The sequence below is a fragment of the Aythya ferina genome (genome assembly GCF_964211825.1).
Source record: "Aythya ferina genome assembly, chromosome: 4".
NCBI lineage: Eukaryota > Metazoa > Chordata > Aves > Anseriformes > Anatidae > Aythya > Aythya ferina.
In genome coordinates this window covers 8,477,007-8,503,955 of record NC_140300.1, presented here as the reverse complement: position 1 = coordinate 8,503,955, position 26,949 = coordinate 8,477,007, and the positions used below count along the sequence as shown (strand labels likewise).

The 26,949-nt window shown below is 39.5% G+C and overlaps 2 protein-coding genes across 2 annotated transcripts in view; one reads left to right on the top strand and one right to left on the bottom strand.

The window, feature by feature from the left end:
• Window positions 1-10,577, bottom strand: part of NSD2 (nuclear receptor binding SET domain protein 2) — a 106,371-nt gene extending 95,794 nt beyond the window's left edge. Inside the window, exon 1 of the mRNA XM_084517772.1 lies at window positions 10,466-10,577. The gene's annotated coding sequence lies outside the window, so the exon portion shown is untranslated. The remainder of the gene's footprint in view (window positions 1-10,465) is intronic.
• The window catches only part of LETM1 (leucine zipper and EF-hand containing transmembrane protein 1), a 29,680-nt gene continuing 13,247 nt past the window's right edge, over window positions 10,517-26,949 (top strand). The window contains exons 1-8 of the mRNA XM_084517775.1: window positions 10,517-10,655; window positions 13,705-13,762; window positions 15,164-15,620; window positions 19,371-19,514; window positions 21,271-21,408; window positions 24,442-24,645; window positions 25,145-25,264; window positions 25,877-26,008. Of these exons, the coding sequence (XP_084373901.1) occupies window positions 10,586-10,655; window positions 13,705-13,762; window positions 15,164-15,620; window positions 19,371-19,514; window positions 21,271-21,408; window positions 24,442-24,645; window positions 25,145-25,264; window positions 25,877-26,008 (1,323 nt within the window). The 5' untranslated portion in view covers window positions 10,517-10,585. The remainder of the gene's footprint in view (window positions 10,656-13,704; window positions 13,763-15,163; window positions 15,621-19,370; window positions 19,515-21,270; window positions 21,409-24,441; window positions 24,646-25,144; window positions 25,265-25,876; window positions 26,009-26,949) is intronic.

Sequence of the window (26,949 nt, the reverse complement as noted above, 5' to 3'; positions counted from 1 at the left end):
AAACTATAATATTATTTTATCCACGTAAGTAAAGTGACACTGTTGACAATCCTGTTATTCTACATAGTGAAATTATTTTTGTATGACGCTTTCATTAAATAATGCAAACATATGGATTGCATAGGTATTAGTAAGGGCACAAATTTCTTCTCAGAAGAAATGATCGGTGATGTTAATTTTTTTCAGTTAAATTCCAGTTTATCATCACTCAGTGATTCTTGTGTTTGCCGTAATAAAGATTCTTTTGGGGTTCTAATTATTAACTTTTGAGGAACGCCACTACCACACCAAATTGAGAAGAAGGTCAGTGCACCCAGGAATCTGGGAAAATACTTGCATTGGAGCAAAGTGTCTTTCCTGTTGGTTTATTTAGACAATTAAAAGTTTTAAACAGAAAGATAGCAGATAATGATTAATATGAAGCCTGCTGCCACTGGAGTAATGTATTCTTATCAAAGCCTGACACAAAAATCTCTCCCAGCCAGATCTGTCATTTTCTATTTGGAGAATATTGGCTTGTTCATCTTGCCTTTTGAAATGTGCTTAAACAGACAAAAATTCTGAGTAGTCAGAGAAAGGAAACACCTTTGAGATTCATTTCTAATATATTTTCATTAATCTCAACGGAGCAACAGCAAGAGTATTTAGCCTGTATGCTCTGCAAAGGAGAAAAATGCAGTTCCATAGACAAAAGGCATGCTCTGGTTAAATCAATTTCTATAGCATCTTGCCTCGACATATTTGAGAGCGCTATCTTTCTCAATTAATGTCAGCTCTGCTCTGGGAATACTCTTTGGTAGTTAACTGTTGCTGTTAGAGAGCTAACTTTAGATATAACACAGCTGGCTTATGTATTTTGCTGTTAATATTTTTGGTAATGGAACAACAAATTGTAAGCAAACAACCTATTAAGCAGAACGCAGCAGAGTTTCCACCCAAATAAATCAATTTTAAGGATAAGAAAACCCAACTGTAAATTTCTTTTGACTGACTCGAGATAAAAAAATCAATGATAAACCTCAGGTCTTAGGGTTTCCTTTTTCCCAGATTCCTAAGTCTCTGGACTACTGGGGTCTACACACGTGCCTCTGTGCAAACACAAAATATTTCTAGAATATTTCATTTAAAGTTCATTCTTGGGCAGCTTCTCTACTTTCACTTCCACTTCTATGAAAGTCAAATAGAAAACCCTCAAACAGCCCAGCTCTCGCATAGCACAAGAAGGGAGGAAGAGCAGACATGATGTTTAGAGGGTATCAGAAAAAATGCAATGGATTTGAGAAAAAATCACAGGGCAAAGAAGAAGATGGCAATTGAAGGAAGGAGATAATGGGAAGCAAATATGAGACAAATTTCTAACGTATGTGTTGTCATGGCTCTTTCATAGGTCACTACCCACTAGAGGGAGGGAGATGCACGGTAGTTTGTTTCCAGGCAGCTCGTGGCAGAAGTTGGACTTTGTCAAGATCTGGAGGGAGGAAGCACTGTGGTATGAAAGCCAAAGAAGATGCAAGTTCCCTACCCCGGTACAGTTTCATGGTGCAAAGTTCTCTGTATGTTGCCAACTGGATTGAAATCCTTCCCCCTTCTGGCCTGGCTTTCATTGCACTTTTGTTCAAAAAATGCCCATCTCTCTTAACCTCTTTGTTCTCTTGGTGATGGCAATGCCTGGAGTGAAGGCTGGCAGCAATGCTCTGGGGCTAACTGAGCTGTCACGGCCCCCCAGCATGGGGCCAACCATGCATGCCTGAAGCCAACTGGCTTGAGACCCACCAACGTTGACCCTTCAGTCCACCTCAGACACCTTCTTAGATGCGATTTATCCATCAGGTCCTCCAGTTTTCATTAGCTGTCCATGGGTAATCACATGCGGTCTCTTATTCTCACCTCTCTTTATTTGCAGAATGCAAAAGGCTTTTAAAAGTAAGGTCTGGTGTGTCCTTTCCTCAAGGAAAACCAAGAAGGAAAGTAGTAACAGATGCTTAGAATTGGGAACAGGGCATAGGAAAAGTAGCCCTCCCCTGGTTGTAAGAGGAATGAAAATCAGTAGTTTAGGGACGTCCTGAACCAGATGTTGTAGCAGACGAGCATGTGTCAGAGACATTGTTGAGCCTACCTCCCATGAATTTGCCTGTTTTCTTTCTGAACCTATTTATTTATACTTTGGGGTTTCAGAGCATCCTGTGGCAAGAAGTTAATATGAAAATATATTTCCTTCTGTTCTTTTTAAGCCCTGCTCCCTGACAGACTGCATTAATATGGTATTACGAGCCGTGATAATAACCATCTTCTATTCACTTTCCTCCCACCTTCATTATTTTCCAGACCTCTGTGTATCTCCCTCCTGTTGCGGCACAGCATTCAAGTCCCAGTCTGGTCCCTGTTTATGCCAGGATTTTTGAATGACATGAGGGCTTTTCAGAATTAAGCTATTAGCACTGACAACAGCCCTCTCTCCGCTCTAACCTTGCCTCTCTCCGTAAGAGCTGTTGGGTAAATAAGTACATAATGCAAACTCAGAAAAGATGCATAATTATTTCCACACACTGAAAGAAAGAAACACAGGAAGCCTGCAGTCGATAGGCCGGTGTCACAGATAGAAATGACTGGTCTAACACACTGTGAACGAAGTCAGAGCCAAAGCAATTATCTAATGCCTGTGAACCCTCAGGGTCAACAACACTCTCTGCTACCATGCCTAGTGCCAGAAAAGTTCTCTGACAAACACCAGCCATCAAAAACACTTCTTCCTCTCAAACGCCCTGTGACTAGTTCCCCAAGTGGCCCATGCTTACATCCTGCTCACCTTCAAATTCCATCAGAAATAGCACAGGGCACTACTGGAGTAGTTCAACAACCTTGGTCTGAGGATTGCGAAAATCATGGCACAGCTCCGTTTGTCAGCGCCCTGATATGACCCATAGCACAAACCAGGTGAAGGTAATTTTAAAGAAGCAGATTTGCAAAAAAAAAAAAATTCCAAATATAAACAACACATTTACATTTCTAATCCAAAACAACAGACAGAAAGGAAAAGAAATAGGGTGCACAGGACATTTATGGACCTGGAAGAGCAGCTGGCTGGGCTCTGTAAGAAAACTAGGCACAGGTGCTGGGATTGAGCCCAGGGCCTTGATTCCCAGCTGGCACACTGAAAGAGGCTTCCAGCTCAGAGAGAGTTAGATGTCTGTTCCTTGGGAGGAGAGGCCTCGGAAAGGGGAGGAGGTTGTTCCCTTAGCATGACAAGAAAGCACTGTTGCCTGAGCCAAAGGGGAACGGAGTCTTTTTTGTTGATATCTGTTGGGTGTATTTCCTCTTTCATCTGTTGGATTAGTGATAAAAAAGGAAAATGAGAGATATGTATCGAGCCAGAGTGAGCATGGGGCTTGTCATCCTGACTGAAAAGCAGCCTGGATGGCTTACTTTTACCTGTTGCTCAGATTAGCCCAGCGAGTCCCTCTCGCCGTACAGCACAGCTGATGAACCGCTAGATATTTGCAGCCCCCAGCTGCGCCTTCAGTTCTGACACAAAGCTCCCTCCTGAAGTTGCTTTCAGAGGAAAGTGCCCAGTTCGGGGACTTTACTTCCCCTGGATACTGTTGAAATCCAACAGTAAGGCTCTTTTAGGTCAACTTTGTATTTTCTTATACACGGATACAACTTGCTAGCCAGCTTCGTGCAGCCACATAACCAGGATTAAAGCATCTAACGCGTTACTGAGAGAGAAAAAAAAACTAACTGCTTTAAGGTAACAGGACATTTGGGGGCGAATGCCTCCTAAGTGTCTCTAGGGGACACTATAATAGCAGTAAAGTGAATAGAGGCCTATGACACAGGAGAGAGGTTGCTGATTACATGGGAAAACCCAGACAAAGCGTCTTCTGTTTCTGATGCCTGAAATTCAGCCACATAGGAAAAAAAAGCAGGATACTGGCAAAGCACCACTGGCATGTACTTGCGCTCGATGGCTCTTTGTTATTTTTCTGTTGCTTCACATCACGTTTTACCAGGTATTTCCCCTCAAGATTCTGAGATACCTACACATATCAGTCCAAACCGAGTTTTGTCAATAGAGCTGCACCTTCACTTGCCTTGGAAGTTATCATTTTTTTTCTGTATCATAAGAACAAAGATTTTGTAAAAAGTGTATTTTCAGCCCTTTCCACCACTTTTATGATATTATCTGGCAAGCGCCACGATTTGATCCTACGAATGCCTAACTGCGCATGTTCCTTCAGCACATTGTGCCTGTTAATGTCACTACCAGCAAAGGGACATGGCATACATATGCATGCGTGGGATTGGGGCCCAACAGCTCAGGTCCTGCTGAGGTCAAGGCACAGACATCCAGACAAACACTGATTTAGAAAATTTACAGTATTAGAGGACGGTTGTAGAAAGGGAAAGCGCACTGACCATTCCAAAGGAACCAACTCCTTTTTTAAATCTCTTAATCTGCTTTTCATTATCTCTGTGGGGAGGCCTCTTGAGAAAAGCAGCTCTTTGACTTGAATAAAGGAGGGGCTGTGGGCTTGCATGCTGGAATGGGGAGGTCATTGTATGGCAGCACAGAAGATGGGAGTGTTAGTCAGGTCAAGGAGAACAGGATAAAAAAGTGTGAGATCTGTGTTACAGCCTTGGTCTGGATTATGTAAGGTAGCGAGTTTAAACCAGAGAAGGTAAACAAGAGAGAGTGATTCAAAGGTTAGAAAGACATATTCTGGTGGGGTCATTCAGGCTGGCTGTTAGGAAAAAATATATGGGCTAGGACTGATATGATCAGCAAAAACAGCAAGGAAGAGGTAACAATAGCTGAGGCCCAAGAGGGCTAAATTCTGCACAGGAATTTTAAGCATCAGGCTTCAGCAAATCAACCTTTCCATCTTCAATATCTTTCTTACTCGTTCTTTTAAAAGACATGCTTAGTTCTTCCCTCCTTTGAGGCAGACAATGCCTGGAGGACAACGGGACATAGCATTTTGCCTGCTACCCAGTCATACAGCTGTGTGCATGTGCTGGCTGTAATCTTCTCCCCCTCTAAACTTGCGCTTATCACAAGCAGCCTCGACATTGCCAAATTGCTAAAGAAAGTTATGTTATTGCCACTAAAATAGCCCGTGGAAGTAGCCCATTTTTCTCCCCGTCTTTCAGAATACAGAGATAAAGTTTTTCCTAAAAAGGTGTGGGGACCTTCTGCTGTTTCTTTAATGGACACAGCCTGGAAGGTATCTGGCTTGTGGGACCCTCGTATTCTTCCAGCACTCCATTCATACGGTCTGACTTCACCAGGAGTTTTAAGATCCATAAGGAGTGCAGGATCAGGTCTACTAAATCTGGGATGGGGCTGGGGGAGGGCTTATGTGGCTGCAGGCTTTTCTTGTCTCATTTCTTGATGAGTTTATGAAAGCAGAGGTAGCAGATTTCAGGCTTTTATTGACAGTAACACAACATTTGGTGTTTTCTTAAAGACCTAACTCTGAGAGGCAGATGATGGCACAAGATTGTCAGCTTTCTGTGTTTCTAATTGCAGACAGGAACTTGCAAACCCTGCAGACTTGGAAAAAAAAAAAAAAAAAAAAAAAAAGGAAGGCAAAGAATAACTCCAAATGCATATTTTTAAAGCTTGTCATTCATAAAATCAAATTGATGACTTGGGAGGCCTAACAGGTTATTTTAAATACAGCATTGTTAATATTGCAGCAAAATCCCAGACTTTCTCATATCAGCTGGCACTAACAGGTGCATTTTTAACACTGGAGACTCCTTTTGTTGTCTTTTTTTTTTTTTTTTTTTTTTTTTCCCTCTATATTTTTGGAGGTCTAAATCAGTTTACTCGTTATTGTTTCATTCTTTCTTTTTTGCTATGCCAATAGCCTGAGCCCTGTCTGCCCTCCCTCCTCTGCTTGCTCCTGCCTTGGCCAGAACCTTCTAGCTTTTTCCCCATGTCCTCCCCCACTCCTGTAGACTGCAGCGCCCCAAAACACTGCTTTGTGCAATGATTATGCATCTTTTCCACTTGTTTGTTTCACGTAAGCTCCATCTGCTGGTTAAAACTAGAATCTGTATGTCTTTTTGCCATGAACTGCAAAGGCTACCTTTTCCTCAATTGGAAAAGCCATCGTACCGTGTTTGTGTTCTCCCAGCCGTGTTCTCCTTGTCTGCATGCATGTGTCAAATTTAATTAATGACGACCCAATCTGTTATAATATCAGGCCAATTTGGGTCAAATCTTCTAAAATACACCTTTTTGACTGGAATTTGAGCAGGTAATTATCCTTGGATCCGGAGTGACCGTTTACAGCACATTATTAGTGTCATGGAAATCTCTGAGGCGCTTCTAACTGCATTGTTCACAAAAGCACCCAGCTCAGACTGTTTCTGTGCTGCTGCTGCTGTGTTGCCACTGCTGCTGTTTTTTTGGCACATTACACACAGGAGCGAACTTGTGACCTGGACGTACATAGAGAGCAAGTCTGTAATCCAGCTACCACTTGAACTTTTACCTTTGGGCTTTAACATTCACAGAGCAACAGGCTTTGTATCCTGGGAGTCTCTCCAAAATATCTGTGATTATGAATGGGAGTATTTTTCAAGAACTACCAATAATCTGTTGGGTTTCTCCCACAAGTGTAACTCCCACAAGTAACTCAGTGTAACTTCCCACACAGTAATGCCTTTTTTTTTTTCTTTTTTTTTTCTTTTTTTTTTTTTTTTCCTATATTTATGCTGAACAGCGGTGAATAAAGATGAGGTTGATCCCATATTGTTGAATCTATTCAAGGAGACAACCTGGCGATTGCCATAGAAACAGGTTCTGCACACTAAAAGCTTAATCCTACTTTTAAATACTGTATATGGACCTGTACTGCTACACAGCTTATAGTCACACTGTGTAAACATACACGGTGCTGCAGCAGAGAAATAGCAATCCTGTCTTTCATCCCATCAGATGCTGATTATGCTCCCACCTCCTCCCATTTCCAGCCCAGGGCATCATATATTGCACCTCCTTCCCCTTCATGCACCAAGTCTTACGTCCCCAGTGCCTTGCTGCCAGCTTGGCTTGTCACTTGGGTGCAATGGGGAACTGAAGCCATGTGTGTGAAATTAATGTGGTCCCACCATAGATTTGGCATTGCTACACAGCCCCTTTCATGAACTATAGGACAGCTAGCTGTGCATCTGAAGCTGGGAGTGACAGTCCTGCTAACCACCCTCCAAAAATATCCGCAGGATCCAGGAAGGGCATCCTGGGACATGTCCTCAGGGAAGGGGTGACAAACGTGGTGAACATGGAGAGATGTCACCTCCAACTGTGTAGATATTTTTGGCAGGCCCCAGGGGAATCCCGCACCCCATATGCATCTGCATATCACACGCTAGAGCTTAATAGATGGTGAAGAGGGAAGGAGTAAGGGACAATAGCAATTAGAATTTCATATAACTGTTTACTATGGGGAATCTGTCGTGCTATGAAATACAGGATTTCTGGAAGAGCAAACTGCATATGTAGCTAATTACCTTACAGTTCTGTTCTTTGTTCATATACACATTTGTTCCCCAGTTTCCAGACTGATCTCTAAACTTCTTTAAAAGGAATTGTAAGTTCGTCTGCTCCATTTTCCAGTCTATGAAAGTAATGCACAGAGGCAGGAATAATCTTTGTTTTTAGAGATCTTATGCACATACCTCTTTAGACAAACAAAATATTCTTGCTTTTTTTTTTTTTTTTTTTTTTTCATATTACTGGGTTGTGCTCAAATATCATCAGTAAAGTACATGTTTTGGTGGTCCCATAAACTATAACAGGCACCATGGTTTCCTGTTATTTGCAGTTTGTTTTGTAATTGTTTAGACAGCTCTCACCTTGCTCTTGCTGATATTTAACATTTGTGGGAAAAAGTTGATGTTTAATATGAAATAATAACCTTATTTTTGTTTAAATACTGCATTAATTTGCATCATTCTCAGATCCTTATTAAATCCAGCTAGGAGGAAGGATTTGCATTTCTTCTGTTTAGTCTCTCACCCTATTCCTGCTACAAAACATATCATTTTCAACAAGATGGCTGACAGTTTTTCCAAACAACATGGTTGCTTTAAGAATCATGTCTAAAATGGCTGTAGCAGCTTAAGTTTTTTTTTCAAAATAAAACTCTAGCAACTATATGTATCACATCTTATTCTGGGTATGAGTGTTTTTGTTGTGAACTCCTAGGCTGTTGGTCTGAACAGACTGAAAGGTTTTATTTTTTTTAAAGCAAAATATGACTTGCATGGAAGGCCTGTATATAACACACAATCATTAGGTCTTGTCATATGGGAACAATTCGTGTAACTACTTGTAAATTATTAATACTTAATTTCTTTCTTAAGCTTTATTTCCCAATACTTGGTAAGTGCACAAAATCAATTAGTGTTTCGAAACTGCATCTGTTCGGGAAATTTTCACAGTGTATTATCATTCCTTTTCATACATGGAAGAAACCCATGTAACTTCCAGGTATAAACAAACCCGGAACAAAAGGCTGTACAAAAACATAACTGAATCAGTTCTGAAAAGGGTTGCGTGTACATCATCTGGCATGCTGAATACTATTGAAATTAATGAAACTATTGAAAGTCTCATTCCTTGTCTGCATAAGTGTATTGAGCCCACCGTAATCATCTGTTTGCTGTCTGAAATCTCTTGTCAATACTTTAATGACTTCAGAGCATATTCTTCTTCTTGTATAGACTTCATATAATGTTTCTACATAATTAAGCAGCTTTGTTAAAGGAACTGCCATTAGTTGCCCCATTTCATTTAGTTTAGTTATCAGCCAACCAGAAAGAAAAAAAGAGTAACAAGAGAAGGCTACAAACCCAGTCTAGTGAGAGAAATGTGTAGATTGGGAAGTGTTTTTTTTTTTTTTTTTTTTTAAAGATTGCTGTAGTAACATAAAGCACTATTGTTATATTAGACATTTTAAATAATATTAACCATTTAAATGCACTATAGAGTTAAATGCTTGTACAGCACACACAGCTGTCTAAAAATCTTGCAATACATTTGGGAGCCTAACGTTTTAAAAGCAGCTCTGATAATAAGTACATAAATAATAATACCAATTACAATTTTAATTGTCACTAAACAAAAATAGTATTTTTGTAACCAATCCAAAGATAAGTGAGAAAAGGGTATCTCGATTCATATTTGGTCAATTGAATATTCCATCCTCACACAGTCTATTTAATGAAAAATATAAGTAGAATATATTTAATAAAAAATATAAGTAGTATAAATTTAATCTGAGTTGTTCATGCTAAGGAGAAACCCAGATGATTTTCTTTAAATACATAAAAGAACTTAAAATAATAATTAATTTCCTGCATTTTCCAAGTCTCAAGCATGAAAGGGTGACTTCAGACACATCTGCTTTCTTCTCCTGTATAAGATGCTGTTTTCAGTCGGTCGTATTTTGGGTCAAACCTGAGGATTCTGCCACCCTTTACAGATAGAGTAAAAGAGCACCTATATTCTTTTGGGGCTTACATGGGCGTGTAGGGGAACAACTTCCCAGTGTTGTAAGTAACTTGTGAAATGTAAGCGGGGTAAAGAAGCGTTATCTTTGTGTTTTTGGAGACCTGTCCTTGAGGCAGCCATCTTGTTGGCAGTGGGTGTCAGCCATCTTGTTGAAAAACACAGAAGCTTTTCCCCCATTTTTTTTTTTTTTTTAGAACAAGGAAGCCATTACCACCCAAACCACGTATTCCTAATTTTCACAATTTCATTATTCTCGGATGAAATTATAATTTCTGCGGTTCAATCCTGGTTGTTTTCCGTGTCTGTATGACTAAAACCTCAGCAAAACGAATGGCAGTGGTTAATGCTGTAGAAAAGTACCTATTGAATATTTGATAGCAGATGCTAATGCTGCTCAGGAGTAGGTGGGTATTTGCACAGTAACACGCTACAGCAGCCCAACTATTAATGAGGATTAATTAGCAAATGATATTGGCTGATTGACTGTTTTATGTACAATTCTAATAAAAAATACACTTGTAAAGCTCGAAGGAAAATAAAATTTAAAAAAAAGGTGTTTTTTCCGTCACGTCCTGAGATACACGCACATGCTGCCAAGCAGCACTTGACGCTACCCAAAAAGCCGGTTTTTGGCCCCAAACGAGCCAGCCACCAGCCCTGTGAGCTCTGGGCAGGGGCAAAGAGAGCCCGGAGGCTGAGCCCCGCGGCGGCCCCGGCTCTGTCACATCGCCGCTCCGTGACCTGCCACTATCCTCTCAGGGCACCGCAGCCTTTTGGAGCCACAAGATCCCGGGGGCGGCTCGGGGATCCCAAATCCACCCCACCAAACCCCCCCGGCGCTGCTGCCTGATGCCGGACTACATCTCCCAGCGCGCACCGCGACACCCTTCCCTTGTAGTCCCGAGGAACTACAACCCCCGTCCCTCCCCAGCGCCTTACCGTGCCGAGGACTACAGTTCCCGGCGTGCCCCGCTCCTCCGCGGACAGGGGCGGGAGGCAGCCGCCCCGGGGGCGGCCATGAGCAGGCCGGCAGCCCGCCGCTAGGCCGCCGCCGCCAAGATGGCGTCCGTGCTGCTCCGCGCCTGCGGCCGGCCGGCCCGCCGCCTGCCGCGCTGCCGGGCCCCCAGCGGTGAGGCGCCCGGCGGGGCTGAGGGGGGGGCCGGGGGGAGCTGAGGGAGGGGAAGGAGGCAGGGAGGGGACGGCGACGGCCACGGCGACGCCCGGGGGGGTCCCTGGGGCTGGCTGAGGGGGTGCAGCCCCGGTGTTTTTTTCGCTGATTTTTTTCATTCCCGGTTTCCTGACGTTGTTCCCATTGCAGCCCGTGTGCCTCGCTGCCCTGTGTCCCTGAGGGAGGTCCCTCAGCCCCTTCCTTGGGGTTTGATCGGGAGGGCGATGTCAGCTTGGCTTCTTCCAAGTGGCCTCGCAAGATCTGGGAAATAAACCCAAAACCCAGCGTGCCATAACAGCTTCCATCACTAATCAGTATAATTTCTCAGCAATCCAACTAATTTGTCAGTTTATGTATCTTCCAGCCCTGCTTTGGTTTTCACGGCGAGGTTCAGCCGTGCCCGACACAGCCCCGGCTGTCAGAGCAGGCTGCCTGCACACACACCTCCTGGCAGCCCCGGCGGCCACACGTCTAATTATTGGCCTCGATAACAGCCAGCTTCTTGCTTACAGCCAGCGCTGAAGTGCGATAGTTTCTGCTAGTTGTCAGTGTGGTTCTTTTCCTCATGTTTTGTTTTTAGCTGTAGTTATAAAGACATTTATTTAGGCTGAGCTTGCACAGTGGCCTGAGCAAACAGCTGGGATTTCTTATCCATCCAGTTTTATTAAAAACGGGGAAGTGACACATCCGTGCACCTTCAGAGTAAGTGGGAGCTTTGGTTCCTCTGGTGGCATAGAGTAAGAAGAAATGCCACTAATCCCTCCATTGTTGTTTGTTACAAATCTCACCCCAGATGAAAACTTTCATCTGCTGAATGCTGTGGTAAAGCCAAATCGCTTGTGTGTTGTAACGTACTCTGCTCGTGGTATAACCAGGACTTCTTAATCGGAGTGTTAGTCTGTTATTAACACATCATTTTGTATCATTTTTTGTATAGTGTCTTGCTTTACTTAGCTCATCTTCTTTGCTTTACGTGTCAGTAATCTAAGATTAAGTTAAAGCTAAGTGCTTGTAAGAATCCTAAATGATGTTCTTGTAAAGATCAAGCTGTTAAGCACTGCAGGCTTGTAGTTTGTAGAGACTTACTTCATGTTAGCCTTTTCTTTTAAAAAACTCCCAGCAGTTAACAGAGCACAGATATTCTACGTTTAAAACCTTGGTTTTGATATTCCACTGAAATACAAAACGAAACTTTCTGATGACCTGTTTTCCACAAGGAATATGTTTATGTGTAGCTTGTCTGCCACTGTCGCATCTCTTACTTCCAAAGCAAGTTCCCCTAATGGAGGTTTCTTAAATGAAGTGTTGAGTACGGTGAGCTATGTTCACCTTGTTCAGACACATGTGTCTTAACCTAGAAGCAAGGAGTATGGACATTGCTCTTTTCTGAACCAGGTGTGTATTTTCATTCAGAGCTGGGTCACTCTTAGGTACATGGCTAGAACGTAGACTCGGCCAAAAAGAGCTCTTTTTGACAGAACTAGCAAGGTTGAAATGAAGTTATTCTGTAGCTTGTTCCAGTCACATCCACGTTTTGCGTGCCCATTCACACTCCGAATGGCAGTGTGACAAGAATTGTTTGAGTCAGCATGTTTTCTTTCTTGTGGTAATTACGGAGTTTTGTTCTTTGTCCCCTTCTTTAGAATGAGTGGATCCTAGCTGGAAGAAAAATAAAGATAAGTGAAGTGAAAGGGTTGTGCTGGTAGTGAGCTCTGTTTAAGAAACTCCAAGTCAGCTTTGATCTTTTCCATGTCATTCCCCTTTGCTCTAGGTGCACCTGTCTGTAAAGGTAATGTCGTCTACCAGTAGGCCTCATTTTTTTTTGTTGTTGTGGGTGCAGTTTTTGGCTAATTTAGGCTTTGTGTGCTTCCTGGCACCGAGGTAAGGAAACAGATTACAGTGCTGGGGCTCATCCGTCAAATTCCGCCTTTGCTCAGAATGCCTTCTCAGCCTCTCAGGGATTGATTTATGAGCCAGAAGGGACTGGCTTTTACTTGCAGTGATAGTGGTTACGTGTTAAACTTTGATGTAACTTGAGAAGGGTGAATCCTTTTCCTTTGACTTGATAATGCCGTAGCTTGTGTGGTAATGACATCAAAGCCCACTGAGCATGGGACGTGATAATCCCAAATTACTGGGATATTTCTTTGGTAAGTCAGTTTGTCTTTTTTCTTCTTCCTTCCGTGCCTCTTGATTGCCCTACCTGATTCTGAAGGTATCTCTTTGCCTGTAATAATTACGCTGTGTTGTTGGGGAAGGCTTTAGTGCTGCATTTCCTCAAATACCACACACTCTACTTCAGGTTCTGTCATAGGTTATACCTTTGATGATGGAAAAATTGACCGATAACCTTCAAAACCACCCTCATACCCTGCCATCTCTTGGCCTTGTCCAGAATTAGTAGGTGATAATCCATCCAGATCATCTCGTGTTGTGGTGGTGTGGAACCATGCAGAAATTACTTTTGCTTTCAGTGAGGTTTTTATGAGTTGCAGTTGCTTGTCCAAAGGACTCAGAGGCTTGTTAAGGCAATTTAACAAGTTGCAGCAGTACCTCATGTTGCACAGAGTTCGACTGTATGTATGGACAGTTTGCCTGAACACTTCTGGGGATGCCAGCCACGTTACAGAATTGCTTCCCACCTGTTTTTCCATTTCATCCTCTGAGTCAGGGGATTACAGATTGAGAGAAAGGAGGAGACTGTGACGTGTGCTTTGGCTTCTGCTGAAATACGATGAGGTTCTTAGGCTTTAGTACATCACATTGCTATTGTCAAAGCATAAAACCCCTCTTGCTTGGATGTTGGTGATTGTGCACAATCATCTAAAGTGTGGTTGTGCTTACAATAAGAAAGTCCAGTTGCTGCTAAGCACCTTTTTAATTGTATTTTCGTTGGTAGCTATCTCTTAGTAAGACCAGTCTTTTACAATCATGTTCGTGAACAATTCACTCTATGGATAAATGACTTTCTGAATTTCAGAATGAATGCTAATAACTGGTGTTTTTCTAGGTAACTTGGGGGATCGGGCATGTCTAAGCTGTACGTCCCTGAGGTTGACAAACAAAATGTGAGTAAATACGATTTTTTTTCTAAACTCAGAGCTGTACCAAATTGTCAGTTAGTATACTATAATAGAATGCAGCTTTCACTCTTGTAGACAAAAATGTGCAAAACATCAGTTTCAGTTTATGTTACAGACAGATGAAGAAGTCTGAGTATTTACTACTCGTTGTCTGCCTGGTTGAGTAGGGGAGAAGGAAAGTGAGATCTTCCTTTTTTCACCCACTTTGACCATTTTTGTTTCCCTCATGATGTGAAAGAAATAGAATATTAATATTTTGTTCTTGACTGATTCCAAGGGGCGTAATGGGATTTCATGGGCTCCTTGTGTACTTCCTCTGGGGGGTTCCACAGAGGAAACATTCAATCAAATCTAACTTAAAACGTGTGGTTTGGTAGTTAGGAATGTAGTCACTGGAGTTGTATCTCAGTTAAACCACGGCAGTGTACTGTATGGTACAGCCTTGGTTGAGGCTCTCCTAGGAAGTGATGACCTCTTCTGAAAACGAATCCAGCTGCTACGTGTTCTTAAGACACTTGCGGAGTTGGATGTTGACAGAGTTCGTGCTTCGTTCCTGACCTGGCTCACAAGGCTTGCTTGAATTTTCTAATGCTTTACCTTGTAATATTGGACACCTACCGCAACAGTAGGTAGCTGCTATACAGGGTACTGTATCTATATTTTATATATACAATGTATGATATTGTATTTGCTGTTTTAATTTTGTCGTATTTTTCTGAAAAGCTGCGAAATATGAGCCTCCTTGCATATATTGAGTAGTTCTAATGTGCGTGTAAATAGTGATTTTGAATAATGTCTTCTGTTTACATTTAATAAAAGAAAAAGAACAAAATTCTTAATAGGGTAGAAGACCGTTGCTCCTGTATGCATCACCTCAGTACCATGGTGGAGCTTCATTTATAAAGTTTCTGCTGAAAAAGGGAAACAAGATGCATGGAGATAGGCAAAGAGGAACTCTAATGAAATTGGATTTCTCTGATGCTAATCACCCCCTAACTCAGCACCTGTCCCAAGTCTGCAGCCTGTGATCTCTCCAGTGTTTCCTTCAAACAGGAGAAGTAATAGAAGGGGCTCTATGTTATTTATGGTTTTACAGATTTATTTTCAAATGGAAGGCACTTATGGTCGCTGCTTTTTATTTAATTTGAGTAAAATAAGCTACATTTTCAAAGTAGTTTAAGGTAGATGCAGTTGTTTGTTTTTTGTTGTTTTGTTTTGTTTTTTTTTGCTGGCCTGTTTTTTTGTCATGAAGTAAAGCTAAACGTTTAGACATCCCGGTCTTGGGATTCGTAGGTTTTCTTGGCTTTCCTAAAATATATGGTAGATGTTTCTCAACTGATGCAGCATCTGTTGGTAATCCTTGAATGCTTTCTTTTTCTTTTGAAGGACTGTACACTTTAAATATTGCACTAGTGTCTCTCCTGTTTATGCATACTCCAAAAAAGACCACTACTGTTGTTGGACTAGAGGATCTGAACGAACGTACTTTACTCTTATGAGCTCTTCTGGCTCATGGATGCCCCTAGCAGCCATAGGTGTTTTAGGTCCCCGGTATCTTCCAGTTAGATGGTGGCATTCTTCGCGTTCCCTTCAAGATGACTCCATAGTTGAAAAGTCACTGAAGTCCTTAAAGGACAAAAACAAGAAGCTGGAGGAAGGAGGACCTGTATATAGTCCAACGGAGGTGGAAGTCGTGAAAAAATCTATTGGACAGAGGATTGTGGATGAGCTGAAGCATTATTACCATGGCTTTCGGTTACTATGGATTGACACAAAAATAGCTGCAAGGATGCTCTGGAGAATCCTTCATGGAAATACGCTGTCACGTCGAGAACGGAGACAGGTACTGAGTGAAAACCAATTTCATTGTAGTGACCATACTGATCGCTCAATTTTTTCCAACTGAATTCATTCTTTTTGTTGGGTGTTGCTCCTAGAACTAAAATTGCTGTGTTGATTTCTTTCCTCGTCCCTCCTCCTCCTTTTAGTAACTCCCTGCGTGTTCACTAAAAACTTTTGATTTGATGAATTTGACAAGTATTTCCTCGTTATGTACCTAATTTTACAAAGTAATGATTAACAATTGACCATTTTCATGGACAATTTGAAAGTATCACGGTTCAGTGAAGTATGCAGAAATGTTTCTTTTCCTATATTTGCAGGATTAGACAAATGACAGAAATGCATATGTAGCAGTTTTCATCTCCTGCTACAGCAGCAGTGGTTGCTGGTATTTGGTCTCAGCATCTTCACACTACTTATTTTTGCTCTGTCTTTCTGCTGGTACAAGAGTGCATTTGGCAGCTGATCCAGCCGGAGCATTGCTCAGCAATAAATTTAAAAGTCTGTGCTGATATAGGAGAGGAGATTGTGTATTGGGAAGAAAGAGCAACTGAGGAGAGGGGGGGAAGTGAGGACAGCAGGACTTGAGGAAGTGGCAGTTCTTGTTTGTGCTGCCTTGTTCAGAGGTTTGGGATATTGGGAAAACCAAGTGAGACTTGTTAATTTATGGTTTAAAATGGAATCAAAAATCTTCCACAAGGCAGGACTGGAACCATTGGCTTTCCTGCATCTTTGGTGTTTGCTGAGCCATAATTGTGTGAAATGATACAAATGAGAGAAAAATACGAATACCATGGAAATGCTTCTGCTGAAAGATCAGAACTGAGTACTAGAAGGCATGAACCTATAGAATTAATATGGTATCTTTGGACAGGCATGCACTGTTTGGTCAATAGATGGGTTTGTTCACCTGATTGTTCTTTAGTACTGCCAGTTAGCGACCACGGAACTGTCTTTCTCATAGCTCTCTAGTGGCGTTTGGCCTTCCTGAACTTTATTTTTTTTGCAGAAGAGCACTTTCTCCTATTTTAAATAAAATAGGAGTTTCTTGTGCAGGTATAAGTTGATGTTCACGTTGATGTAGCATCTCTTCTTACAATGTACAAAGAGATGCTACAGTCTGTGTGGAAGCTGTAGGAAAAATAGTTTTAAGAACTACAGCAATGTGATTTTCTCAATCAAGGTTGTGTACTTTCTTGGTGTGGAGGTAGAGGATGTCCTGTTTCTGAAATAAAATTGTGGTAGGCTTTGAACCTAGGGTCAGTGAAGAGCAAAACAGCCTACAGCTGAACAAAACCTTTGCACATGCTTATTTTAAACCTTTATTTTTCTTTAGCAGCTTTTTTTTTTTTTTTTTTTTTTTTAAATTTAGCCTTAAACGCAGACTGATTTAAAGAAGTCTAAAACACAGAAACGTTGCTCCTGGATTTCTTAAGTATATATATTCCTAAATATATTTATATGTATATATTTGGAGGACATACTGCTTTAAATGTATTTAACCGTGCATGAACCGACAGTCCAGAAAAATCTTATCTTCACTCAAACTGACAAATGAGTTATTTCTGCCTGCCTTTTCCTTCCTCTTTGGAGGCAATAATGGAAAGATAGCCAAGTAATCTAACCACATTAACAAGCAATTGCAGCGTGGCTAATGCAAGGGAACTACTGCTTATGTAAACCAAAAATCAGGCCCAAAATTCTCCACATACGATTGCTGGTGGGGCTTGGACTCAACAGGGTCACTTCTGTATGCTTAGGAGATAAGTCAGGAAGAAGGAAAGCATGCAAAATACAGCACTGGTTGTTTAAAAACTGCTTTCTACAGCAGGATAGCTCAGGTCACTTAGGCTAGATGGCAGATACTACAGAGCTTGTGGTAAGTACATCGACCTTAACAGACCCTCCTGTACTGGGGAGAGAAATAAGGGGAGTGTGTAGTATGTGAGCTGCAGCAGCAGATAGAGCAGTCACAAGTCCTTCACGCTGTACTGCCAAACAATGTGTGTGTAATCATGCACCACTGCATTAGGTTATGTGCACAGATGTCTTTCTTTCAGTTTCATGCAGTTTCATGGTTTATGGAAGCTGATCCAGGACTGTGCTGCTGCAGAAGTCGCCAGTCCTGCTTGGTGCTTAAATACAAGTGCTTCACCCCACCCCACCCCTTTTTAGTTTGTGCTAATCCTTTTCTGCATGTCTGCGTATGTATTTATGGGTTAGTTTTAGCTGGATCAGTGGTGTGCCTTCACGTTGGGACTGCTGGTGCACATTTATGACTTAATGCATTATCTCGGGTTAGTGTTACGTTAGCTTAATCCAGTTGTAAAACTGCTTCTTTAGGTTTGGATTTCACCACATACAAATACTTTCAGTATCTAAAAATAGATGCTGGATAGAAATAGGACCACTGCATTGCATTCTGTACAATCATTTGAACTTTTTCTAGGGAAAATATACTTGTCTGTATGACTTAAATTTTTTTTCTGAACTTTCTTACATCCTTTTGAACCCCCTGGTATTCATTTATCTTCTATTGTTGGAATGAATGGAAACATGTTTGAATCCGTAAACAATGGACCAAAGCTTCCTTTCTGGGAAGCTGAATTCGTTTCATACAGCAAAAAATGTCTAACTTTGCGTCTGAGAAGTGTGTGCTTTCCTTAAATCATATATAAGATCTCGGGGTGGTTTTATGCCAAGAAAATGGTGACTAAAGTTTTATTGGTTTTGTACTCTACAAAGTGGTTCCACAGCAGCACGCAGCTTGTACGGGCTGTTTGTTGCTGTTGTTTTCCCTGGATTGGCATCAGTTTTGGGGAGGGAAAGAAAGGAAGAAGCATATATTTACTTGTGTAATAGCATTTATGTTTCTAGTTTTTATCAATCATAACTATTTATTAAGTCATGATGTTGACTGACAGTGCTGTGGCAGTAGTGTACATTTGGCCTTCAGTCTCTGATTTAGGAACTGCCATTATTCCCAATAACTGCTTATTTGCTTTATGAAATGAGACAGAGTCAAGCAGGATCTGCACTCCCCCAATATAAACCAAGTTATTAAGCTTCAGAGTTCTGAAAATATGACTACAGACTGTATGGCCTAATTCATGTGCTTGTGGGTGTGCAGAAATCAAAAGGGCAATATTTATTTCATGCAGTTCAAGATTTAGTAACTAATGCATCTGCCTGCTTCAGGGGGATTACTGCTCTAGAAAAGCCCTAACTTAAAAAAAAATAAAATAAAAATCTACCAAGCTGGGCTCATTACCCTGGATTTAAATGTACATTACAATTGTTATAAGGCCAGGGGGGAGGGATCTTTCATTTTATTCTTGATTACTTAGTCCATAGTAGCTCATGCATGTAAGAAGTGGTGGAGCACAAATAAAGATGAATAAAAGAAGTTAAGCAGCTTTAACAGCAACAAATGACCACCTCCTGTTTTCAGGTGCTTTTAAGAGGTTTAAATGAGATACTTGTTCAATAATCCTATTGAGACACAGTGAGGCTTTTGAAATACTTTCTATAGCATTGAAAACTGCAGAAACTCTGGCACTCTGTAGTATATAGCAACTTTAAGAAAAAGATACTAAAACCTGACTTCTTCACGCTCTTTATGTTATTTTAAATTTCCTTTCTGGCAAATGTAGCTATATTTAAGTGGTAATTTTGATTCTAATACAGAGTATTTTTGAAATAAATATATAACATTTTGCTTATCAATACACTTTTTTTTTATTTCTTCCAGTTTCTTCGAATATGCGCTGACCTCTTCCGCTTGGTTCCTTTCCTAGTTTTTCTCGTTGTCCCATTTATGGAATTTTTACTTCCAGTAGCTCTTAAGTTGTTCCCTAATATGCTTCCCTCTACATTTGAGACAAAGTCTAAAAAGGTAAGTAAGTGAATTTGTTTCAATTTTGCTTGGAAAAACTTAAAGCTTGCCTGTTAAATGTTACCTGAACATACTTTATGCCTGCTGTGCATGTCTGGGGAATCCTATTAACAAAATCCGTGATTTAATTCTTAATTAAAAGTTAATTAAGTGCTTTCTTGTAGCTAATATAGTTTTATAACCAACAAAAGCTGTAATGGCTTTTTTAAAATTATTTTTAGTGAGCAGGAAAATACATGCATCATTCTAGTTAAGATCATATTTTATTTTACAGATTATTTTATTCTGTAACAATTTCAGGAAGAATATTTGGCAACTTACTGTTATTAAGCTGTTCTAATGATTTATAAGGCTTTATATTGCTATGTAAAATTAAAGTATATTATTACTAAATAAATATTTTTTTAAGCCAAAATAAAATTTTATAAGGTACTAAGAGATACAGAATGGAAAAATCTACGTGAGGGTTATTGGTAGCTACACATTTAAATAAGGTTCCACAGGCAGGATAGTAAAGTAAACAGTGCTGCAGTAATTAACAGAATAGCATTTCAGTTTCCTGGTTTGTCGTATATATGGAAGAGAAAACAGTTTTATTAAATAAAAGCAGGAAAAAAGCTTCTTATTTTGTCAAATAAAAACAGAAAATAATACTCAGAAGTTACATAGGAGCAGCAAAACTTGACATACATTTGAGGCTGTGAAGGGATTTTTAGGATGATTGCTCCAGATGATCCTAGTATAGGCCTAACTATGTTTCTGAGTATTTTTTTTTTTTTCACATTCTAGTGTGTGACCTAAACTATGTTTCAGCCATATCCAACACCAATATTAGGTTATTACTAAAGATAACCTACTGTTTGGACTACTAGATATTTTTCGTCAGTATTGGGGTGTATTTTTGATGCTGTTCTGATTATTTTGCTGTTAACATCTAGGAATGAACCAGCGCCACCCTAGCTTTCTGTTTTGTACATGCAGGTGCTTGCTTAGCTGTCAAGGGTGTTAGTTTCTCTTTTTTTTGTTGTTTTTGTTTTTTCTATTTATTTGTTTTTTGGTATCTGTTTTCTATGACTGTTACAGAGCAGAAACGAAAGCTGCAAAACTTTTTTTCCACTTTGCATTACATTTGTCAGTCTTTGGTTGTCTTTATTCTTGATGCAAGTTTTTTTGTATCTATGCTAAGTATTTTAAATAGCTTCATATATATCATTTGGTCTAAGCTTCATTTAATTTTTCTTGTTTAGTGCTTTGTAAAAGCAACCAGACCTTTCTCCCCTTTCCCTCAGACCCTGAAAAATTCTCCATATCAGAACACAGAATAGTTACATGAGGTTTGTAGGTAGTGACCTCCCAGTCAGACACAGATACAGTCAATCACTGGGAATTGTATATTGCATCTAAGTAACTATTAAGTTCTAATTCTGCAATAAATCCCCCTTTTATTTTGGGTGAGGTGTGAAGTAGAACGTGACCTGGATACAAGAGTTGGGAGTTAGCCAAACCAAAGTTGATTACTTTCTGTTTTTTTGTTCCTAGGTGGGTGGGTTCATGTTAGTAGTAGTGGGTGAGGCCACTCATGCTGTACTCCACTCTGTTGGCATTGCACCTTGTGCTTTATGGAGCTTTGCGCTGTTCAACCTGAATTTGTGTGATTTAAGCACTGCAAATAACTTGTCTGAGGGCAGAAGAAGTGGTATTTAGTGCGTGTATCTTTGGAATGAACATTTAAAACCAAATTATTTTTTTCTAACAGGAGGAGAGATTGAAGAAACAACTGAGAGTAAAGCTTGAATTGGCTAAATTCCTTCAAGACACGATTGAGGAGATGGCCTTAAAAAATAAAGCAGCCAAAGGAAATGTTACAAAAGATTTTTCAACTTTCTTTCAAAAGGTAAAAAAAAAAAAAAAAAAAAAAAAGCTTGATATTTTGTTTGGTCTGTGGTAATTGGCAGTTCCCTTTCCTTCCCTTTACATATCATCAACTACCTGTTCTGTTGGATTTGAAAGAGCAGGATTTTCTTCAGGATAGATTTCTTTTTTTTGCACGTAATACTTCACTGTTCTTAGCTTTTGTATTCTATCTGATGCTCTTACTCTCTCCTTAATTCTAGAAGGAATATACTTCTGCTCATTTTCTTTGCGTTCTTATCTTATCTCTTTGTTAATGAGTTAATTCTGACATCCCAAAGAGTACGTATGCAGTGTTTACACGTAGTTCTTGGCCTGGTTTTGTGAACACTGGGTGTTAAAATGCAAAGACAAATAGTTCTTTCCTAAGTACCTGATTAAAAGTCATTGGAGGAAATGTAAAGTTTGTTCTTTTTTTTTGTCATATTTAATCCTATCTTCTTTATTTTTTTTTAACACAGTTTCTATACAGCTGAAATCCTTTGAGATGCTGACTAGAATTTAGGGTTTCGCTAGAATATGGGTGTTATATTTGGTACAAGTTTTTTCTATTATCACACTTGCTGGAACATAGACTGCACGTCAAACACCTCCCTCATAAGTTGGCCGCCGCTAGGTTTGATAGTTGTTTCCTTTCACCAAGTAGTAGGTAAGGTATTCTCTGGAGAGAAGAAAAATGCATTCATAAATCTTCTCAGGATAGGATTCATCTCAGTCCACTCACACTTCTGCTTTCTGTAGTTGTGGGGCTGTTCAACTGAGACAAGGACCATCTGCTGCTGCCAGGTGCTTTTCTGAAAGTAAAAGTGTCATCTCTCTTCTTGAGGAGAGTAGGAATGGCTGAGAGTTTTAAGCAAAGACAGGGGTTCTTGCCCTTTGCACAGAAAAAGACACACAAGCCTGGGGATTTGAGACCTGAGCTTTTCAAGGCTTGTTAGTTAGCTTGAGCTTTTTCTGCTTGTGAGTGCAGAGACTAAACTTCTTAAAGGGTGGGGTAATAAGTTGATGGCAGCAAGTGGGGTACTTCCAATAATGGTATTGCTGTTGGCAACTTGTGCCAGTATCTGCTTGCAAAGTCCATGTACTTTGAAGCTGCTTTGCAGTCAAGGGTTTCTGTCCTTTTTTATCTGCAGAAAATCTCAAGTGATTAGTTACCATGACTAGTACCAGAAGCATTAAAACTTCCTTCTGCAGACTCTGGGAGCATGCCACTGCCATGATTCATATTTGAAACATTTCATTTTCTTTTGAAAGAACGACTAAGAATTTAAATTCAGGGGTTAATTTCTATGGAAATTAATGACATATCACTCCACTTTTGCTAGGGGGAGTTCCAAGCTTCTGTGATGACTAAAAGGAAGCTTCAGGCCCTGCTTTCCTTATGTGTGGGTGTGCTTTTTACAGCCATAACTTTCTCGTTTGTGCCATGGAGACGAACTTTGATGTCATTTCACCATCCTAGAAAATAAATGTCAGAGTAAAAAGAAGGTTAAATGTTTCCCCACTGCTTCTGCATTGAAGTATTTGCTTCTACAGGATCCACTGATTACAGGCTTTAACAAGTTTGCTTCAGAACTGTCTTGTTTTGTAGCTCATGATGAAGTGTCAATTTGCACTCTAAAGAAATAGGGTGTTTTTTTCCCTCTTTCTCTACGTATTTTGTCTCTGCCAAAACTCAGCTTTAAGCAAAGAAGAAAATACTTTTAATGTTTTCCTAAGGTTCCAGTATTAGCTCCTGTGTTGAAGGAGCTGGTGATACGGAGTAACAAGGCCTTTGACCTTCCTTTCTCAGAATTAGTTTCTCTGCTACCCAGCCATCCGGGAAGTTAATGGATTCAAAACCATCCAAATCTTTATCTTTTATTAATCAGCTATTGATTAAAAGAGTTGAGTTAACTAAAACAAGTAGGTGCAATAAACCAGGCTATATAGGTAATATTAGGATTTTAGACTGTACTTACTATCAGTTAACTTATGTTTGCAGGGCTTAAAAAGGGTAGAGGGATTAGGAAATTTTTGTCTATCTACTCTTTAAACTGAAGTTGTTAAGTGGCTGGAAGTTAGTCTTTGATTGTTAGGTTCTGTAAATTTTTGATTCAGTAATATCGCCAATAAGCACTTAATGGTATACTTAAAATAGTATAATCAACAGTATTATACATAACAAAGTTCTACTATGCCCTGATGAGACTAAGGATTTTTTTTCCTGCTTTAAACTGTTATTTTTGTTTCTAGTATTTCAATTTAATTACTGTGAAGTACACATTATGTAAAGACTTAACTTTGCATTTGTATAAGCATTTACATAGATCCTTCCATCTAGATTCATTCAGTGTTCTGCCAGATAGTGGTTTATACTTTGGAGTAACTTCAAGCGTGTTTGCATTGAGATGCTGCAGAACAGCTAGGAATTTGAAGCAAAACAATATTGTAACAGTCGCAGTTGTGGAGAGGATTTAGGTAGGCAAGTTCCCAAATTATCACTTCATAGGGACCCCAATGTTGCAAATATTTACAATTGGAAATTGTGGCATGCTTCTCAGTGTATCTTAACAGACTGATGCTTTTAACATGCTTTATGTTCACTAAACATGGTACCAGAAAGAATACTTGCCTACGTAACTTCCGTAGCAACTGGTCTTCTGTACTTCTCTTAGGTATTTTGAGATATTTCAAGGCAGTGCCAATTCAGAGAAAACTACTCGTTAGTATACATATGCATCTAATTGTTGGTTTTGATTGATTTTATCTAGCTAAGTGCATTATGCAGTGCTGTTGGGAACTGTTAACACCATCACTATTGTCTTTTATAGTAAACACTTATTTTTGGAAAAAAAAAGACAAAAACAAAAAACAAACAACAACAACAAAAAACATGACTTCCTTATATCTTATTTCCTATTACGAAAGTTGAGGCAAAGTACCTGACAAATGAGATCAATTCTTATTGTTCAAAATAATGTCCAAGCATGGAATTTGCTTTGAAAGGCTTTTTGTTTCTTTGTTTTTCTTACAGATCAGGGAAACTGGTGAAAGACCCAGTAATGAAGAGATCTTAAGGTTCTCGAAACTATTTGAAGATGAGTTGACTCTGGACAATCTTACCAGGCCTCAGCTGGTGGCACTTTGTAAATTGCTGGAACTTCAATCAATTGGGACAAATAACTTCCTCCGTTTCCAGTTGACTATGAGGCTGAGAAGTATAAAAGCAGATGACAAAGTGAGTCATTTGAAATATGTACTGGTTAATAATGTTTATGTGTAAGACTGGGTGTATTTCTGTAAACTTTTTCTAAGTATTTTCCTGTTTTTGTCTTAATTTTTTTTGAGCTAACTTAAAAAGGCTTCAAGAGTTTTTGTAATCTTATGTCTCTCTAAAGAAAAACCTGCCATTTTTTATCTACCATTAATTACAATGAAATTAATCGTATTAAAAAGAAGAGCATTTTTGTGAAACTATAACTTGTGAAGGAGCTAATAGAAATATGTACTCAGAGATAAATTGGCATTACCATGATGGAGCTGTTAAGATCACAGTATAATGTTCACTGCTGTTTGAGAAGTGCAGGCTGTTTTGTGTTATCACAGCAGCCTCTAGTGGCCATTGTAAAAAAAAAAAAAAAAATAAAAAAAAAAAATACAGACTTCTGGGAGCACGTTGATGGTTGTTTTTCATTTTTGAGCTGTTACATGTTGAGTTTATTTTATGTTCTGTGCAGCTGATTGCTGAAGAAGGAGTTGATACCCTGACTGTTAAAGAGCTGCAGGCAGCGTGTCGTGCACGAGGAATGAGAGCCCTTGGTGTGACAGAGGAGCGTCTCAAAGAACAGCTTAAACAGGTATGCTTTTGCAACATTGAATGCCCAGGCTTAATTTTAATTGCTAGCTATGATTCTTGTTATGATTCTGATAAGATATTTTGATTCTGTTCTTATTAAAGGCAGGGCTAAAACAGTCTCCTTAATAAGCTTTTGTCGTATGTACTGTATAAGTAAATAGTAGCTTCTGGTTTTTAACTGGGCCATGATGTTTTGATGATGCAAATACATACATAGTCTTAAATATGTTTTTAATTTTGCCTCTTTGTCTTGTTAACTATCTGTATTACTCTAAAAAAAAAAAAAAAAAAAAAACACTTTTATCTGAGTATATCTTAGAGAAAATAAATTTTGTCTTTTGGTTGTCTGGTTTAGAGGAAGATGCATAAGAAACAAAATAATTCCTCAAATATTCTGTACATCTTCAAACAAAATACTTCTTCAAACACCTCTTCAATGCAATTTCTCTTTAATTTTTTGCTGCTTATAGGCTGTAGCTCCTGTGCTAGGATGTTGATTGATAACTAGTGATAAAAATTAGAATTTACTCTTGTGTATATGCTTGAATTGATTTGTCAAAAGAGAAAGAAATCCAAAAGCTGAAGGCTTCTGTTTTATGTATTGTATTCATAGTGGCTAGATCTGCACCTGAACCAGGAAATCCCTACTTCACTGCTAATTTTATCCAGAGCCATGTATCTTCCAGACACCCTTTCTCCAGCTGATCAGCTCAAAACAACGCTTCAGACACTACCAGAGAGTGTTGTAAGTATGATTTATACAGTTCATAACTAACTCTCATTATCATCACTGAAAATCCTGTTTAGAGCAGTAGGTATTCTTCATTCTTTTCTTTGAAAAGCTGAAAAATGGGTAGGTTTATTTGAGTGGCCTTGGAACACACTGGTTGGATTTGGAGGGGCCTGAGAATAAAGCAAATGAAAAGCATTATTTCATTGCATGAGGGTAGACGGTAGTATAGAAATATATGCAATACACTTTTACTTGAATAAAATCCAAACTACACTGTAGGCAATATAAAAATGCATACAGTGTTTGCAGGCTCTGCTGCTATGTTGATTATGGTTAATAAGACATGGAGTTGAAGTTTGAGTTGCTCTATGGATTTCTTTTTCTGGGTGTTGGTGGTTGTTCTAAATGAATTCAGACCTTTTCATGTGTGGATGAAATTTCTCAAGCCACATTTAAGAATGAAAGGTGAAACTGCTGATCATAATTTTCCACTTCATGAAGAACAGGTGGAAATACTCATAAATGTCACATATCTACAATCTTCCATTGAAAATTGACTGAGAAATGACAGGCTGGGATATGGCTCTTGACTTACTGATTTCTTGTTGGATCTGGAAGCTGTCATGGCTGAGCTCAGGTGCTCGTATCAAAATTAATTCTATCTTCAAAACAACTTGTTATGTAGGTTTACAGATCCAAGTGTGACTTTGGCCAAAAGCAGACTGTATGGATAAAGTTGCGTTATTCTCTTACAGGACTTAGATTTTGTTTCACCAAATTGTGTATATGTGTTATGAACAGTAATGCTAGAAAAATACCTCCGGTTTGTGGAAGAAAGATCTATTAAAATCAGTCATTCTCTCTAGTGGTGCTTTTTATGTGAATTCCATCTTTCCTATCATAATGGAGGTTAGTTATCACTTGAAATGAATTCATTTCTACCTTAATAGCAA